At 46.2% G+C, this 17,573-nt stretch overlaps 7 protein-coding genes across 7 annotated transcripts; 3 read left to right on the top strand and 4 right to left on the bottom strand.

Annotated features, from left to right (window-relative positions):
• Positions 1 to 477: 477 nt before the first annotated feature.
• On the bottom strand, positions 478 to 2,098 carry N7487_010504 (aminotransferase-like domain-containing protein; the record flags this gene model as incomplete). Its single annotated transcript, XM_056878234.1, has 4 exons — positions 478 to 729; positions 785 to 1,740; positions 1,814 to 1,963; positions 2,029 to 2,098. The coding sequence occupies 4 exons, from the start codon at positions 2,096 to 2,098 to the stop codon at positions 478 to 480; spliced, it is 1,428 nt and encodes a 475-aa protein (XP_056726814.1).
• Positions 2,099 to 3,380: 1,282 nt separating this feature from the next.
• On the top strand, positions 3,381 to 4,313 carry N7487_010503 (HpcH/HpaI aldolase family protein; the record flags this gene model as incomplete). The annotated part of the gene is made up of 4 exons (XM_056878233.1): positions 3,381 to 3,574; positions 3,711 to 3,784; positions 3,862 to 4,070; positions 4,128 to 4,313. 4 exons carry the CDS (start codon positions 3,381 to 3,383, stop codon positions 4,311 to 4,313), a joined length of 663 nt encoding a protein of 220 aa, XP_056726813.1.
• A 995-nt stretch (positions 4,314 to 5,308) lies between these two features.
• Positions 5,309 to 6,869, bottom strand: N7487_010502 (aminotransferase classes I and II family protein; the record flags this gene model as incomplete). Its single annotated transcript, XM_056878232.1, has 5 exons — positions 5,309 to 5,412; positions 5,483 to 5,588; positions 5,654 to 6,047; positions 6,118 to 6,647; positions 6,714 to 6,869. 5 exons carry the CDS (start codon positions 6,867 to 6,869, stop codon positions 5,309 to 5,311), a joined length of 1,290 nt encoding a protein of 429 aa, XP_056726812.1.
• Positions 6,870 to 7,965: 1,096 nt separating this feature from the next.
• N7487_010501 (major facilitator superfamily domain-containing protein) lies at positions 7,966 to 8,955 on the bottom strand (the record flags this gene model as incomplete). Its single annotated transcript, XM_056878231.1, has 5 exons — positions 7,966 to 8,000; positions 8,096 to 8,201; positions 8,267 to 8,371; positions 8,426 to 8,756; positions 8,900 to 8,955. The coding sequence occupies 5 exons, from the start codon at positions 8,953 to 8,955 to the stop codon at positions 7,966 to 7,968; spliced, it is 633 nt and encodes a 210-aa protein (XP_056726811.1).
• Positions 8,956 to 9,659: 704 nt separating this feature from the next.
• On the bottom strand, positions 9,660 to 10,061 carry N7487_010500 (uncharacterized protein; the record flags this gene model as incomplete). The annotated part of the gene is made up of 2 exons (XM_056878230.1): positions 9,660 to 9,746; positions 9,801 to 10,061. 2 exons carry the CDS (start codon positions 10,059 to 10,061, stop codon positions 9,660 to 9,662), a joined length of 348 nt encoding a protein of 115 aa, XP_056726810.1.
• A 1,417-nt stretch (positions 10,062 to 11,478) lies between these two features.
• Positions 11,479 to 12,601, top strand: N7487_010499 (beta-ketoacyl [acyl carrier protein] synthase domain-containing protein; the record flags this gene model as incomplete). Its single annotated transcript, XM_056878229.1, has 2 exons — positions 11,479 to 12,051; positions 12,113 to 12,601. 2 exons carry the CDS (start codon positions 11,479 to 11,481, stop codon positions 12,599 to 12,601), a joined length of 1,062 nt encoding a protein of 353 aa, XP_056726809.1.
• Positions 12,602 to 12,612: 11 nt separating this feature from the next.
• On the top strand, positions 12,613 to 17,380 carry N7487_010498 (uncharacterized protein; the record flags this gene model as incomplete). The annotated part of the gene is made up of 4 exons (XM_056878228.1): positions 12,613 to 13,044; positions 13,105 to 13,311; positions 13,372 to 17,244; positions 17,318 to 17,380. 4 exons carry the CDS (start codon positions 12,613 to 12,615, stop codon positions 17,378 to 17,380), a joined length of 4,575 nt encoding a protein of 1,524 aa, XP_056726808.1.
• Positions 17,381 to 17,573: the final 193 nt, after the last annotated feature.

Here is a 17,573-nt window from a genome sequence, read left to right as displayed (position 1 = left end):
GACAAAGACCAGTTCCTCTTCCATGTAGGTCACTAGTCTTCTTTCTATCCCATGGGGGGGGTGGACGACCGTACTCATTGCCGAGTCGTTCCTCTGGAAGAATGGTTTCAAAAGCAGGCCCGAAGTGTATCACACTTTAGCAAATATTCTTGAGATCGCTTAATGAGTAACCTCCCAACCGTTATAGATGTACATTAGTGCCGCATCTTGCATTAGAACCGACATGAAAGTCCGCGAGAAGAAATCTCCACATAATTTCAACATGCTGACGCCACCTAGAGCCCTCATGTGCCCTAAAGATCGGGGAAATACTCTAACCATTTGATCGAGACAAAAAAAAAAACCTTATAAATGTGGCCATTTTGGGAGCTAACTTCTTCAGTATCTATTTTGATCGCGAGTCACTGATGGAGAAATTGATGATAGGGTCCTAGATTTTGCAAGCCACAGAACTCAATATCCAAGACCGAGAGGTATTTAGCAAGTCATTGTGGCCAATGTGGAAGCAATTCTCTTCAGTGCTGGCTCCATAACCTCCCGAGTACAAGGGGCAAACGAAAGTCGGAAAAAGACCTCAGACAGCTCACGACCTTGATCCGGCCGGAACCAACTACCGGGGAGAAGGATTACTCCTTGCTTGATAGCCTCGTCATAAATTTGGGACTCAACCATTTTCGCGCTCAGTTGGTGAGAGTTTGGAAACTGTGTCCACTTGACTTTGATCCACATCTGTTGACTGTGTTAGCAGCTGTAAGAAACTCAAAGAATCTTCGCATGCACATACAAAGAAGCCAGCTTTGGGCTTAATCAATTCCACAGAATGTTGAGGGAGATAAAGCTGCGCGAGATCGTAGAGCAAGTCACGTTTGCGCATGTACTCGCTTTGAAGACTGATTAGCCACTTTGTAAATCCTTCCTGAGACCAGGTTTCCTGCAGAATTTTGTAGAGTATCATTTGTGTGAGCCCACTGGGGTTCTGTATCGACGTCTCATGAGCACGGACAATGCGCTCAATCATCTGCTCGGATGCCGTCAACCATCCGACGCGTAGCCCCGGCGAAATGATCTTGGAAAATGTGTCCATGCGATAAACACGACCATCAATATCGAGTTGTAGGTAGCTTGGGATCAAACCCTTCACGAACTCCTCTGGTAAAATGTCCCTCGCCATTCCACCCTTACTCTCAAATGGCTCATACTGGAAGTAGTAGTACGGGTCGTCCTCCAGGATATATAAATCCCATTTCTGAGCAAGGTTATAGATTTCCTTTCGTCGCTCCAATGATGGTGTAGCTCCTGTTGGATTCTGTCCCGTCGAGATCGTATATAGAACCCGAGGTCGTTTCGCTCCACGCTCTGCTTCATTCCAGTTCTGGAGCAGATGATTCATTGCATTTGGGTCAATTCCATCATTGTCCATTGGAAGAGTCACAATTTTCCGGCCAAGCGGGCCGGCTGTTTCATATGATGTTGGATAGGTGTATTCTTCGGCCAAGAAAAAGTCACCAGGTTCTAAAAACGAGCGAAGGGCGAGATCCAAGGCTGAAGTATTTCCACCGGTTAAGATGCATTTCCAGTCAGAGTATGGAGGTTGATGGTATATCTGTGAGGGCCGTTTTAGCATGATCTGAATATTGCAAGGCAGGAGGGCAGGTTGGAATACCTCCACATGTTGAGTAAGAAATTCAACCAGTTGCTTTACGCCAGTTGCTTGACCGTAGTCGAGAGCGGCGGATAGATCTTTGATGTAAAGTTTCAGTATAATAGTCGCGCATGGAAATATTTCCTCTTTTAACCCATTTTGAAGTCTTACCAAGCTTGGAGCTCCCAGGTAGGTGCTCATATTTCTGCGTTGAAATGTCCGTGATTTGACCGGACCTGTCTGGCTGAGGGACAGAGAAGCTGATATTGTCCAAGGGGAAAAGCTGCTTTGGAACTACTCCAGCGCCCAGTGATAGAATATCTACCATGCAGAATCCGACATCAGTGAAAGGTGTACCTTTCTAAGCTCCGGATGGCGAAACCTACCAGGGTCGTTGAGAGCTTTGAACAATGTCTGCATCACTGACGGCTTGGTAATGTCAACCCATTTTGCCATTTATTGAGATTTCCTCTAATCCTTGCTTACCACTCTGCCAGCTGCTTCCGTACTCAAGAGGCCTAAGACACAATCAGTATTTTTTCTTCATCCTGTGAGGCATTTCATCGTACTATCCCATCTCCGTGCCTTGGGCTTCACGATTTCCAACATGGTCGTAAATATAGATAACAAAATCCGGAATGTTCTCTTCCGTTAGTGAAAGTGACAGTGTAAAATATTTCACCGAGAAGGTTGAAGCCTAGTATTTAAAATGCGAGACCTTTCCTTTTCAAGGCGAATGTTTTTGAATGTTCGAAACCGGAAGGGCCAATTGTAATACGGGACTCTTATAATTTCATGGCATTATTAATAGCGGGAGACATTGCGTAATTTCTTTTGCTATGTACGGAATACGCTACCGGGTATTGGGACTTAGCACCTTGACGAATCTGCAGGATCTCCTGCTCAAGAGAAAAGTGGACTACAGAGATTTGGGAACCTGAACCTACCCGGATGGGGCTGTGGATGCCTAACTGGGGCAGGACACGATATCTAGATATTTTCCCCACGTTGACCAATTACCCACCTTACCATTTCAACCCTTAGTGTACTGTCATTGTATTACAGCTTTCCGGCTTTGTTAGTGGAAACCCCTATCAATTACCGTTTGCTCTTGTTTTAGGTTTTACTTCACGGCGATCGGAAGTGGATACCCGCCCCACCAAAATGCATCTCGGACACGGCACAAGCCGTGCCTTTCAGCGCCCCCACACCCTTTCCTACACTTTGAATATAGATTTGTCCATCATCACCAAAAAAGTATGGATTTTCAAGATTCTTTTCTATTATAGTGAAAAATGGTTGAAAATTTTATGGATATGCGGGTCGTTTGGGTCACCAATTGAGGTTCGGAATCTACTTGAGATTGATTTTTGCGATCATTCCGCTCCACCTGCTATCACTAGTAACTGCAAAACAATGGATATATTGCCAAATGTCACTTGGGCAACGATCAATATTACATATAGCGTAGGTAATGTGGTGTATCCCGATGAACATGTACCAATAGGTTCGCCCAGCGGTATTCGTATGATTTCCCTCCGTCTTGAGATAACGTCTTAGCTAAGCTGTGTGGGTTACCTACGTAGGTACTTATATGGTGGGTTGTCTCAAAAAAGAAAAACCCCCCATGGTCAGTTTGCTAACCATTGTTTCTAACTGCAAGTGCTACTTGAATATTATCCGCCATCCACAAGGAAGAGTAGGCCAACCATCCATTCTCCTCAAGATTCCCATCAATATGGAACGATTTGCGGCAATGTCACTGTTTCAGCCGTCTAACTTAAGACGTGCAATTTCTGAGTCCATGGATAAGACTACAAAACGCATGAAATATCACCTTTTGGGAACAATGATGGGTGTCCCTCATACCATCATGGCACGGAACTTGGGGTTGTTGGGATTTGACTTTGTTTTCGTGGATGCCCAGCACGCGTAAGTTGCAATGTTGATATTCATTTCTTCCTTGGCCTGATTATTTCCTTGTAATACAAAATCATCTAACGTTGTCACTTAGTCCCATTGATGCGTTATTACTGATGCAGATTATCCAAACAATTCATCTTTCTAGTCAGGGCAAAACCGTGACGATAGTACGGGTGCCGAATCTTCATTCTGAGCTGATTACGCACGCGCTTGATGCAGGTAGGTTGCATCTGCTACTATTATGTTGGACATGAAATGGGAAAAAAGTAATCAGATTCTGACAAGATTCAATACAGGGGCAGCTGGTATTGTTTTCCCGCATGTGGATACCGCCGAGCAAGCCGAGGAGGCTGTCAAACTGGTCCGTTACCCTTGCTCTGGGGGCCACCGTTCACTCGCCCCGGCCACTTTAATCCCCGGCAAGACCGACATGGCACCACCTGGCAGCTCGCCCGAGCAAGTTGCGGATAACAACATCGCCGTAATTTGTCAGATCGAGAGCCCCGTAAGGAGTCCTCCATGAACCCAAAAAGAGACATATACTAAAAAGAAAAACAATTAGCTTGGTCTTGAAAATGCTGAGGCTATCGCGAGAACACCTGGTGTTGATTCATTGATGATGGGCCCTGGTGATTTTCGTCTATCGATTGGCCTGCCTTCAAAGCCAATTGGGGGAAGGAAGACCCCCATTTCATCCAAGCACTTGAAAAACTTGTGCAAGTGTCTAGGGATTGTCTCAAGCCTTTGATGACAGTTTCGTTCAAAGTCACAATGCCCCTTGAGGAGTGGATGGGCAATTTCTCCATTTTGTGTACGAGTGCCGACCTTTACAGCGTGATGCTTGACCATATCCGTCAGCTCAGAGAAACTCAGACCGTACTGCAAAGAATTGGCAGCCGGCGTTTATGTGACGTAGCCTAGAATGGATTTCCTCAAGCGCGCGGCTCCGGGTGTGGGTTGTACACCGCATCATATATTAGGTACCCAAGGTTTGCCTATTGCAAGGTCCTTCATATACATCCTTTTACTCATAGAGTATTAGTATATACTATCTGCCACTGTTTGCGTTACTTATGACAACAGCCCTGGTCGTTCTCATCTACTTAACCAATCCGGTGGGACATAAAGCAAAGAAAAATGCATTGAGTACCTTGCGAGATTCCTTACTGTGACTATTTTACCAACGGAAGAAATATACAAGACAAAGTAACAAAGTATTGGTATTTGCTCTTTCATCCTGTGGAAGTGATGGCTCGAATATATATATATATATATATATGGAGCGGTACCACACCACATCTGCCCTGAGTGGGGATTGCCATTCAACATTACAATTCCCAAAGAGGATCTTGTGCTTTTATGTCTGATTAATGCGGAATCTATAACTTGACCGCCATCAAGGGGCTTGGGCTCATCTCATCCAGTGCTGGACTTAAATTTACACGCATCCCCGACGAATGAAGAATTGTTGACCCCCTTTTATTAAGAACTTCGCATCTATATCTGCCATCAACACATCGCAGCCATTACCACCGCAGGCTTCCTAGTTCTGTTTGGTGGGTGGCTTCCCTTGCTCCCATCGAAACACCAGGTCAACTGGTAGGCACCGCACATTCCCCCTCTTCGGTACACAGAATATCTCCTGAAACGAAGAAATAAATGGACTATCAGTCATTCTCTCCTTCTTAGATAAAGGCGCGGTGGGGCCCGAGCCGCATCTAGACACTCTCTAACAGAGGTACCTTAACGCTTGATTTGTGGCGAACTTGAAGAGCACGAACTATTTAAACTTGCGCGGCATACTGCATCCAATGCTTTAGCAACATATACCACATTGGCATCGGTCACTGTCCAAAAAGTCAGTCCAACATGGTCCTCAAGACTCTGAGTTTGAAAGGTGTAAGAGGCAGCACATACCGCCAGTCATTGATATTCTGCCCGAAGGCATACCATAAACGTGGTGTTTCGTCTTCAGCAACTCCATTTCAACTCCATTCAAGTCTATGTAAGAGAACATACCGACCTTGAATATTATATTAGAATACGATCTGATACATTCAATTATCGGCCTTTGGATCAATCACATACCTGGGTGCGAAGATGATCCCAGTTTCCCGGAGTTCCGAGAAGGGTCAATTGTTTCCACAATTCATATCTTATACCCTGCAGCCGAGTATTCATCTTAGCCAAATCTTGCTCCCATTGCCGAAACAAAGTTGGTTCAGACAAAATCTTGGTAGCGATCTTTGCACCAAATGCTGGAGGAGAGGATATTTCTCCCCTCTGGATCCGGACTAGTCTTCTGAAAGACTGATCCTTTGCTGTCTCAGACGAGGTTACAAGGTGAAACGCACCCACGCGCTCACCATATAGGCCCATGTTCTTTGAAAATGATTGCGCAACACATAGCTCTAGATTGCGAGCGAAAAAGTGTCGAATTGGAAATGCGTCATTTTCGAGCGAGCTGCTTGCAAACCCCTGACTGTGGATTACCATTAGAACAAGTCCATGTAGTGATGGTATTTGTGAAAGTATAGCCAGAGATATCTTACTATGCTGAATCAAAGAAGGGAAATAGTGCTTTTTTCTGGCAGATATCGGCAATTTTTTCCCACTGCTGAGAGGAAGGATCCAGGCCTGTTGGATTGTGTGCGCAAGCATGTAGTAGCAGTACATCATTCGCTTCTGCTTCATGCTCCAAGTCCGAGATCATGCCTTCAAAATCCAACGTGTGGGTTGAGGTGTTGTGATACCGGTATGATCGTATCTCCAGTGGTCGCAAATCATCTAGCTGTGATCCAACCAACTGCCAAATTAAGTGGTGGTTAGACCACGTTGGATCAGAAACCCATACTCTCTTGGGACGAAGAGCATCTACCAAAAACCTGGCTCCAAGGTGATTTGCACCAGTTCCGGATATTGTCTGAACGGACGCAATCCTGTTTGAGTCTTTGTGCCACTGTTCATCATACGAAGCTCCACGAAAGAGTAGGTCCCGGGCACAGCGGAGAAAATCTGCATTCCCAGGTGGCGGAAGATAATCGTGATTATCAAGAGGATCAGTTGAGAGCTGCTCTTTTGCCTGTCATATCATCAGAAATCAGCTCCCAATTTTGGGCACATTTGAGAAATTACATGCCTGCCTGACCGAGTCCAGTACCCATGGCTTACCCTGGCTGTCGCGGTAAGCACCGACTGCAAGATTAACCTTCTCGGGTGCAGGGTCTCCTTTGAAAGAAGTCATAAGCGCAAATGTTGGGTCTATTTGGGTCGACTCCAACGCATCAAATCGCGATGCTGCCATAGTGACGAGTGGGCTTGCAAAGTATTTTCTGGGAAATTCAAGTTTTGATAGAATCCCGTGAGTGACAAGGTGTTAGACTCCACGAGTAACAATAGCAGCGAGTACTCTGTACAGAGTAACGTCGCTTCTACCTTCTTCCTTCCACCCTTCGCCACGACCTCGGGAGTTTCCATAGTTACGACGGAATACAGCGTGCATAGCTTCTCCATGTTCGGCAAAAGTTTCCTTTTCCTTTTTCGTTTTGTTTTGTATTGTATTTTATATGGCATATTTTGCTCTCCACTCTAAGATTCAATATGCGTGATCAAGTTTAGGGCCTGCGGAGCTCAGAGACTTCACCTCAGCCAGCCACCTTAGCCAGCTACAGTACTCCGAGCCACGTTCCAATGTAGGTTCATGTGTATCGTTCTGCCAACCTTGAGATAATACCGCTAATGCTAGTCTAGCACTAGTATCCAGCATACACATCGATACTAGGTGTAGGTAGTTCAGTAATCTTTCTATGCAAAGTTTATTTATCTAACTACTTGAGCTAGTTTAAAGGATCGGCGAGAGTTGCATAAACACGGGTTATGTGACGAACTGCAGATCTCGGACAGTCTCGGGCTACGATGGCTGCATACCGATCTGGACAAGACTTTCGTCACCCCCACTTTAATCCACCCTCTCCAAGTCTCATGTTCGGTAAACGCGGCCCCGCCCCTGGAGATAGATTGGGTTGCCTTGAGTCGCATTACCCACCTAAATATTCACAGGTCATGATATTTATGGACCCGATTTTAGATTGGGTTAAACCAAAGGAAGCCCGTCCATGAGTACCAGAATTTTGTAGAAAAATAAGTAGCACAGAGGATATAGTGGATCGAAGAAGTTACCAAGTGCCTAGATAGTGCAAGATGGTGCTTTGGATAAGGAAGCCGAGCAATATTCCTTAAGTAATGAATTATCTTTGGCGCCGAGGGAGAGAGTATGAATCTGTCATTCTGGCTTTGTTCTACCGAGGCGATATACGAAGATAAATGTAGCCCATTCCATGTTGTGGTATTTTGAAGGCTTAACTATATTGTGTTCTGGGTGGCAGGGGGTTGGTTGTAGGTTACAGAATGGGGATATCATCCACAAGCAACATCGCTGGCAGAAGAGCACATGAACAACATAGGCAAAAAACTTACTCCAGTTAGTATAGTTTTTTTGTACTTTCATAGCATTGAACATGATGCACTCACTTGGAAGAACTTGGAAGCTCTTCAGATAACTGGACCGAACCAGAAGCTGAATTGTTTCCGGAAATGAAAAGATAAAACGACTATCTCTCAAAACCCCGGCAATAATCTGGTAGGATTGGTGTCTTTAGCAACATTGAGAAAATGGTGGTGTTATGATTTCTGGTTACTCACCTTATGCGCGTTAGGAATATTGAATAGGTGCTTATTTAGCTGGCGACGGAAAGTAGTACGCAGTAGACCTGCGGAGGTAGCAGTTCCAAAGATGCCGCCAAGCTGCTGACACAGGTAATAGGTTGTGATCACATTAGCTGAGCATCCTGGTGTTCTTACGGACAAGCTAATAAACTGGATCGAGAACTGAGCACCGATCCCACTGCCAGCTAATAAGACGTAGGCGAAGTCCCACCACTGTGGAACATATCGCCAACGAATAACCATCAGAGTGCAGCTAGCGATGAGGACACCTGTAGCTATCAAAGATAACTTCTTGCATCTCTTGGCCCTGGTGTGTACATAAGTTAGCACATCGGAGTCAGTACGGCGTCCCATGTGGCAGATTTTTTCCCACCTTGTTACCAAACGGCCGGCAGCCAGCGCCCCAATAGTCACACCCGCAGCGTAAAAGGCCAAAGGGATTCCAGCCACGCCGTGTTGGATATTCCTCGTGGAAATAAGAAAGTCGGTTACATTGGAAATAAGCTGTTTCTGGTGTCAGACACGCTGTGCGGAAAGGCAGGAGAGAATGGATTTATAGTTTAGACATGCGAAAGAGCATAAGAGCGAGAGGTGGAGGACAATACTTACTGCGAACTGACAGCATCCAAGTAGAATCTGTCCCAGGTAAATAAGGCCAATCCCATCTTTAGGTATTAGACGGAGAGGGACCACATGGTTGCTCTCCGTATAGAGTTCTACCAGAATGAAGAAAGCTCCTGATAGCGCGCAGGCTGCAGTGAGCGATGCCACGAGAGGAGGACTAAACGAACCTGGCTCTCCAATCATATGCAGGATGAATACTAGACAGCCAATTGTAATAGTAAGGAAGAGATATCCTGGGATGTCAAATCGAGACGTCCCTTTTTGGGCACCATGTCTTCCCCCTGTACAATCTGATGGAAGCCGAGCTGTCGTGATCATGAAGCATGCGAACACCAGTGGCACCTGGCAAAGAAATGACCTATCTTAATTTAGTTTGAAGCTTGTTATTCAGATATAACTCCATACCATCTCCATCCAACGGCGTCCATCAACAAGCCACCAAGAGGTGAGCCACAGCTGACCCCTAAGCTCACACCGAGAGATACATAGCTCCGTAAAATTCCGACTTGTGAAAGTTGCACCATATCTAAAGCTCTTATTAATTTCAAACAGCTGGTTGGCTTAAGTTTCCTTTAGCAACTCACTTCGAAGAATTATTGACACCATATCAATCATTCCCGCACCACCTATGCTGGTTATGAATCTTCCCACTATTGCCATCGGCATTGTAATCGCACACCCTCTACAGAATTAAATAATCAGCTGTACTGGCCATTGAACCCTGGATGAGGATGCTATATAACACTCACGTGATGGTGCAGCCTAGACCGAAGATGGCATATGCAGAGAGCAGCATTCTTTTCGCCCCATAAATATCCGTAAAGCTTCCATACTAAATCCAAGTCATTATTAGATATGTCTAACAGGCTCGTTAGGGAACACCTACCAACGGCACCATCATGCAATAACCCGTGCTATAAGCTGTGAGCAGCCAAGGACTAAGTGATAAAGCGTTGAAATATGATCCAATTGCTTGGTGTGTTGACGCAACAAAGGATTCACAGGCCAAAGATAAAAAAACCCCAAGGATCATAACACCCATGATCATCTTGTCTACCTCGGTGCTCTGTGGCTCTTGCGCCTCCTGTTCATGGTGGGTATCTTCGTGCCGTTCTCCAAAGAGAGGCTGTTGCTCGCTCACCGTCATTCTCAAGTATTCTGTGCTGATTGGAAACTCGTGAAAAGGGGGTTGGGGGTTAGAATGAAGAAAAGTCAGTTGGTGTCTTATACTTCAGAAAAATATCATTATTAATTTCCTAAAATACCCTGTGGGGGCATATTGATTGCATTGCTCCATCTCCACGGGAACCGCTACTTCCTTTAATTGGGCCCTTTTCATAAAAGAAGGTTTGCTCGGGAGAGTTTTTGTTTTATTACGAAGTAATCTCGACACCACACGCAGTCATCATAGAGGCTACTCGTATAACAAAAAAGGGTGTTGTGTTTGTGTAAACAATTTTCCCGGGACAATATCCAGAAGGGTGTGGAGCTGTCCAAATGGCATATCCGATTAGACCCACGATCGATAGTTCGACTTTACTCCTCTGTGGACTCTTCTGTGCTTGAATGAACTTTTGAGCTGAAGGGTTAGCTGGGCTTTTAGTGCTGTAGATCAAAGGTGGAATCTATATAGTGGATATTTAAATTACAAGTGCGTATTAGTGTTTGTTCAGTAGGGAATGGATCCGCTATATGAAGATCCTTATTTTATTACTCTGTCAATAGCTATCGTACATAAACAAGCACGAATTTGCGAAACTCATTGTTCCCAATGCTTAATCTGCCGAACCCTGGGAAGGCAGTGTGAAATTTGTGACTGTCACTACATCTGCCATGGCGTCCAACAACTTCCTCCTTTTTACAGATCAATCGCAGGAGCCGGCGAATTTTCTCAGATCACTTCTTCAGGATGCTCATCATGCAAAATTGCTATACCCTTTCTTACAAGCGAGCATCTCGGCTCTCAAGTACGAGGTTAGGCACTTGCGGCCGACAGAGCAAAGAGCCTTTGCTACTATAGATTCTATTACGGGTCTAATCGCCCAAGTACCGGCAGAGGAAAAGAATGTAATGACTTCCACAGTTCTGCTTTGCATAGCGCAACTGTGTTCGTTTCAACTGTTGGTTATATGGAATTATATTCAATGGGGTCAACTGGACTGATGGTTTTTCACAGATTCTTGAACCAAAATTCGAATTTTCTAGTTGATACCAATAACCGGACTTATCTCCTAGGACTTTGTACTGGCTTTTTACCAGCTGTTGTTGCAGCCACCTGTAACAGCTGGGAAGACTCAGTCGAGTTCGGAACTCAGATTGTCTGCGTGGCTTTGCGTTTGGCCGTGGAGGTCCATCGTCGGTCTCAGGTTATCGAGAACAACTCCGCGAGTTGGTCCACACTGATACGAGGTGTCTCGAGAAGAGATTTGATTACTGTCATCGATTCATTCCACAAAACAAATGTACGTGAATTGTGGAATATTAGGTTCCAAGTGCTGATGTGTGCCGTCCTATGAACAGAAAATTCCCCCACCCGACACTCGTACATCAGCGCCAGCTCAACTATGGGTTGCACCATCAGTGGCCCACCCTCTACAGTCAAACAGCTCTTGGCCCAGTCGCACGAGCTTGCAGATATTCAAAAGGTTGTTCTTCCTATCTACGGTGCGTTCCATGCCGGACATTTAAGTTTTCCCGATATCGACCGTATCATTGCACCTGCCAGTACTGGCAGCCGACAATTGCGGCCCAGCATGTTCATGCTTTCACCAGCAACTGAAAGGACATACATGGGTCGCTCTGTCATGAGTATACTATCCCAAGGTCTCGAGGATATCCTCCAGGCGCCAATTTCATACCAAAACATCATCAGCCATACAGCAACGCAGTTGAAGGGTTCAACAACAAATATGCGAGTTGTAGGGCCTAATTGGGGAACTAAAATTATCTGTCAAGAGCTGGTAGCTCAAGGGGTCACTCTCCTTGAAAATCATTTTTCCGCCCAGTCACATGCGACATGTGAGACAGCATACAAAGATGACATAGTCGTCGTTGGTATGTCCGGCCGGTTCCCAGGTGGAAGTAGCCTGGAAGAATTCTGGAACGCTTTAGAGGGAGGAAGAGATTTACACACTCAGGTGAGAATTCATTACCTTACATGGCCCATGCTAGTGCTCGTAGCTTACGCTCTGGTTCTAGATTCCCAATGCGAGGTTCGATGCCTCCAAATATTTTGGTCCGTACGGCGATACCCAAGGCAAGGGTTCTCCCCCACACGCCTGCTTGATTGATCAACTTGGCTCCTTCGACACCAATCTCTTCTCTATGTCTCCGCGGGAGGCAAAACAAACCGATCCCACCCAGAGACTGCTCATGATGACAGCCTATGAAGCGCTGGAGAAGGCTGGATACAGCCGTGATTATGATGGGAAGGTTGGGACATTCTTTGGACAGACTACAGATGACTGGCGAGAGTCAAATGCAGGCCAAAATCCGGATGTTTACTATGTACCAGGAACCATCCGAGCGTTTGGTCCGGGCCGCTTGAATTACTTTTTCAAATGGGACGGACCGTCCTACAGCATTGATACTGCTTGCTCCTCGAGTCTAGCCGCAGTGGAAATTGCTTGCAATGCATTACGTCCTGGCGATTGTGATATGGCCATCGCAGGAGGGGGAATATCTTGACCGGACCAAACATGTTTCGCGGGCTCAGCAAAGGGGGGTTCTTGTCTCCCACTGGATCTTGCAAGACATTTGATGATGAGGCAGATGGGTACTGCAGAGGGGAAGCCGTGGGTGTCGTCATTCTAAAGCCGCTGCATAAAGCAATAGCCGACAATGATATAATCTACGGCACTGTCAAAGGTATAGCTACAAACCACTCGGCAGAGGCGATATCCATCACACATCCGCATCAAGGTGCTCAGGAGCAACTCTTGTCGACAGTGCTTAGCAAGTCTGGTCTCTCGCCGTCTTCCGTCGACTATGTGGAATTGCATGGCACAGGAACCCAGGCAGGAGATTCCATCGAGGTAGCCTCAGTAGCAAGTACGTTTGGCAGCTGCTTGCAATCGGAGCGACCCCTTTATATCGGCGCAGTGAAAGCCAACCTTGGACATAGTGAAGCTGTATGTTTGGTGCTTCATTTCGAATACTCTTGGCCTTGCTAATATCTTTGTTTTCTTTAGGCTGCCGGAATTACATCGTTGATCAAGGCGTTAATGATGTTTCAACGAAACAAAATTCCTCCTCATGTCGGCATCAAAAGCCGACTAAATAATAAGCTCAACTACATTGACGGGATGAACATTCGCATTCCAGAATCAAACGTAGAATTTGAATCTCGATCTGGCCAAGGGAGGCGACGGATTATGGTCAACAACTTCAATGCAACAGTACGTCACATCCACTGATTTTCTTGGTTCATTGTTTGAGTTTCAGTTAACGAGATATAGGGAGGAAACACAAGTCTACTGTTGGAGGAATATCCAAAGATTTCAAAATCAAACACGCAGTCTCATTCGTCCTTTCCAGTGGTACTCTCCGCCAAGAGCTTGAAGTCTTTGAATGGGAATAAAACCAGGTTATTGCATTACCTCCAAGAAAATGAGGATCACATTTCTCTGCTTGATCTCTCGTACACAACGACGTCCAGGCGCCTGCATCATCCGTTCCGAGCATCGTACTCTGCCACAAGCATTAAACACTTGATGCAGCAGGTTGCTGAAGATAATTCCGAGGCTCAAAACAATCGTCATCCTCCCAATATTGTTTTCAGCTTTGCTGGCCAAGGCACAGACATTCGGGGAATCGCTAAAGCACTATTCGCTTCCTGTGTCGACTTTCGCAATTCTCTGATATCCTACAACAATATTTCCACGGGGCTCGGCTTTCCGTGTTTCCTGGAATACTTGACGGAAGAGGACAAAAGCAGCCCGGTATTGCCAGTGGTTGAGCAACTATCATTGGTCGCATTTGAAATCGCAATGGCAGAGCTCTGGATAAGCTGGGGAATCACTCCAAGCGTGGTGGTAGGCCATAGTCTGGGTGAATACTCAGCGCTCTGTGTCGCGGGAGCGCTTTCCGTTGCCGACACTATCTTCCTTGTGGGGATGCGGGCAGAACTTATGCAGGCGAAGTGCTCCACGAACACCCATGCTATGCTTATCACGTCCTTGTCCTTGGAAAAGGCCCAAGAATACTGCGCTTCATTTGCATCGTGTGAAATTTCTTGTATCAACGGGCCAATCTCTACGGTTATCAGTGGACTTCAGGCAGATCTCAAAGATTTGCAATGCAGCCTGGACAAAGAAGGCATCCAAGCGAAGTTCTTGGCGGTTCCTTATGCCTTTCATTCCGCTCAGATGGATCCAATTCTCCTACCCCTGCAAGAAGTTATCACGTCTGTATCTTTCTCTCGGCTTGCAGTCCCTGTACTATCTTCGCTGCTCGGGAAAGTGATTGAGGCAGGAAATCTGATTGAGCCCGACTATCTTATGCATCATGTGAGGCGGCCAGTCAATTTCGCTGGGGCTGTGCAAAGCTTACAGCATGATCAAAGACATATTTGGCTTGAATGTGGGCCTGGGTCTGGATGCCAGGTTATGATCAAAACTTCAACGAACACTTGCCACACAAACTTCATGTCAAGTCTTAAAAGGGGAACTGATTGTTGGAAGTCGCTCTCGGAAAGCCTTGCCACATTCTATCGGATAGGAAAAGAGATCCGATGGTCCGCATTCTATCAGGGGTGGGAACCGAATCTCCAATTACTGGACTTGCCCACTTACGCCTTTGATACGCAAGATTTTTACATTGATCTCAAAGATGCCGAGGTTCAGGGCACGTTCAAAAAGGAAGGATTCCAGAAGCCTCTAAGCACTTGTGTTCAATTTGTGGAGCAGGAAAAGATTGATCCCCGTGGAGATTCGACAATGCTATTCGTGTCGGATCCAAAACAGGAACAGCTGTTGGCAGCTATTGAGGGTCATTGTGTTCATGGCTACAATCTTTGCCCCAGTTCAGTGTACGTCGACATGTCTGTGACATCGGCTAGGCTGCTCTATTGCAACAGAAACAAAGTGGAAGCTGGGTCTGCCATTGAGGTGACCGACATCGACATCTTCCGGCCGTTGGTCGTCTCGTCTTCTGGTCCCGATATGCAGATCTCAGTTCAGTCTCGCATCTCACTGGGCTGTGACGCAGTACATGTATCTATCGGATCTCAGGAAATAGAGGGAAATCCTGTCAGTCACTCTACTTGCAAGGTGCAGTTTGGAGATTGTGAAGGATGGGAGCGTGAATGGTCTCGCTACGCAGACATTATTTCAGAACGAATGAAACTGCTGGCGAACATGGAAAAAAGCCAGGATATTTGTCGCATTCCCGGCAAAGTACTTTACAAGATATTTGCGTCTATTGTTGATTACGATGAAAAGTACCACAGCATCACGGATATTTTCATTGACTGTCAGCGCAATGAGGCTTGCGGCACAATACATCTTCCAGCCGCGTCAGATCACGGGCAATTTACGTTTTCGCCGTATGCCATTGATGGGATTATTCACTTCGCTGGGTTCTTGCTGAATAATGGCTTCAGCGGGACAACGGACACAGCCTACATTTCAAGCGGCTGGGAAAATCTTCGACTTCTTCAGCATCGCCTTACGGCAAAACCTTATGGAATCTACTCTCGTATGAAGGAATCTAAGAAGAAAGGCATGTGGATTGGTGATGTTTATCTTCTTGACGGAGAAGAAATTGTTGCCACCTGCTTTGGTCTCAAATTCCAACAGATCAAGCTCAACCTCTTACATCGCCTTCTTGGAGGCTCTGTGGGTGCGAAGCTCAGAGCAAAATCCGAGGGCCTGGATTCCAACGTGTCAAAAATCACATATCCTCCAAAGTTAGCTACGAGTTCCTCTGATGACATGTTCCTCCGGGTGGCCAAAATAATTGCAGAGGAAGTTGGAATGGATACGTCTACGATCCCGGAGGAAGCACGCTTTGACGAACTTGGCATTGATTCCCTCCTCACAGTGTCGATTACGAGCAGCATTCAAAACAAGACCGGTCTTCCGATTCCCGCAACTCTTTTTGATGGTGATTCCACTTTGTCCCAGCTCCGAGCGCATCTTATGCTGTTGGAATCATCATCCAGTTCCGGAGATAGCACCCCAGCGCTGGATGATACTACCCCAACAACATCCTCATCAACTTCTGGATCATCCATTGGTGGATCTAATGCGACAATTTCTGAATTTGAAATGATGTTAAATGCCATAGTTGAGGAAACTGGATGCGAAATGTCCGATTTGCAGCATGATACTGAGTTCAAGGACCTGGGAGTAGACTCATTGATGTCCATGGGTATCCTGGCAAGTTTTCAAAATATGACTGGAAAGGGGCTGCCATCCTCGGTATTCAGTGACCATCCGACAGTCAGTTCCATGTGCGAAATGTTGAACGGCTCGGCTCCTAAGCCCACCCTGCGCCACGAAACGATCACCCCTGAGTTGGAAGCGTGGCCCGAGTACAGCAAAATGGGTCGGCTTCTACAAGGCAATCCTACTTCTGGTCTACCTACACTTTTCTTGATTGCCCCAGGGTCAGGATATCCAGGATCATACATCAACCTTCCTCAACTTTACAGTGACTTGCCTGTATATACACTTGAGTCTCCCTTCCTGCAATACCTCCCACCGAGTGGGTGGACTATGGAGCGTGCAGCATCCGTGTACATCAAGGAGATTCGCCGCATCCAACCACGAGGACCATACATCTTTGGCGGGTGGTCCATTGGGGGCATGTATTCGTACGAAGTTTCCCGTCAGTTGCTCGAAGAGGGTGAAACTATCCTAGGGATCCTTTTGATTGACAGCCCCTGCCCCAATGGCATGCCTGGAATGCCATCGCCAACTATGGAAGCGGTTGAACTCACCGGCTTGTATGCCCCCATCAAACGAGAGGGATTGCCCGATATCGACATGCCGCAGAAGCTCAAGGAACATACTGTTGGTTCTTTGAATGCGTTGAAAAATTATGTCCCCAAGCCGATGAAGCAGACCCAAAAACCGCCTTATGTGATGCAGATCTGGGCCAGCAAAGGAGAATACGATAAGCTGCCGCTTAAGGTCGCAGAAGCTACTCAGCTTTTGATGGCCCAAAAGAAAAATCCTGTCCCAAATGGAAAGCCACTGTCGGTCACCAGAGACTGGCAAACCACGCCCCGAAGCTCTTTCGGCCCATGTGGATGGGAACGTCTTGTTCGTGACGTCGTGATTCATGTCGTTGATGGTGATCATGAATCAATTATGAGCCCTCCTCAAGTATGTTTGCCCTGTGGCCCCTTCCAATATTTCAAAAATAATCAAACTAACTATTTGCTATGACGACACACAGATTGGTATCACTGGAAAGCACCTACAAGATGCAATCAGAAATATTTTGGCGATGGAAAGGTAGAATCAATCTACCTATTTTTGTAATTTTATACTAGCTAATATAGTTAATCGCGATACAATTGTGAACAGGTGGCTTAATTGCTCGTAAAATGTGCACCTGCAGTGATGGCCTTTTCCGGTCAGGAAGGTGCACCGTAATTTCCTCCCATGTCGGCTATTTTCCCCCTTCAATTTCACCAACAGGTTTCCATCAG

The sequence above is a fragment of the Penicillium crustosum genome (assembly GCF_028827405.1).
Source record: "Penicillium crustosum strain IBT 35664 chromosome Unknown utg000004l_segment0_segment0, whole genome shotgun sequence".
Classification (NCBI taxonomy): domain Eukaryota; kingdom Fungi; phylum Ascomycota; class Eurotiomycetes; order Eurotiales; family Aspergillaceae; genus Penicillium; species Penicillium crustosum.
This window is presented reverse-complemented; position numbering and strand designations above follow the sequence as displayed.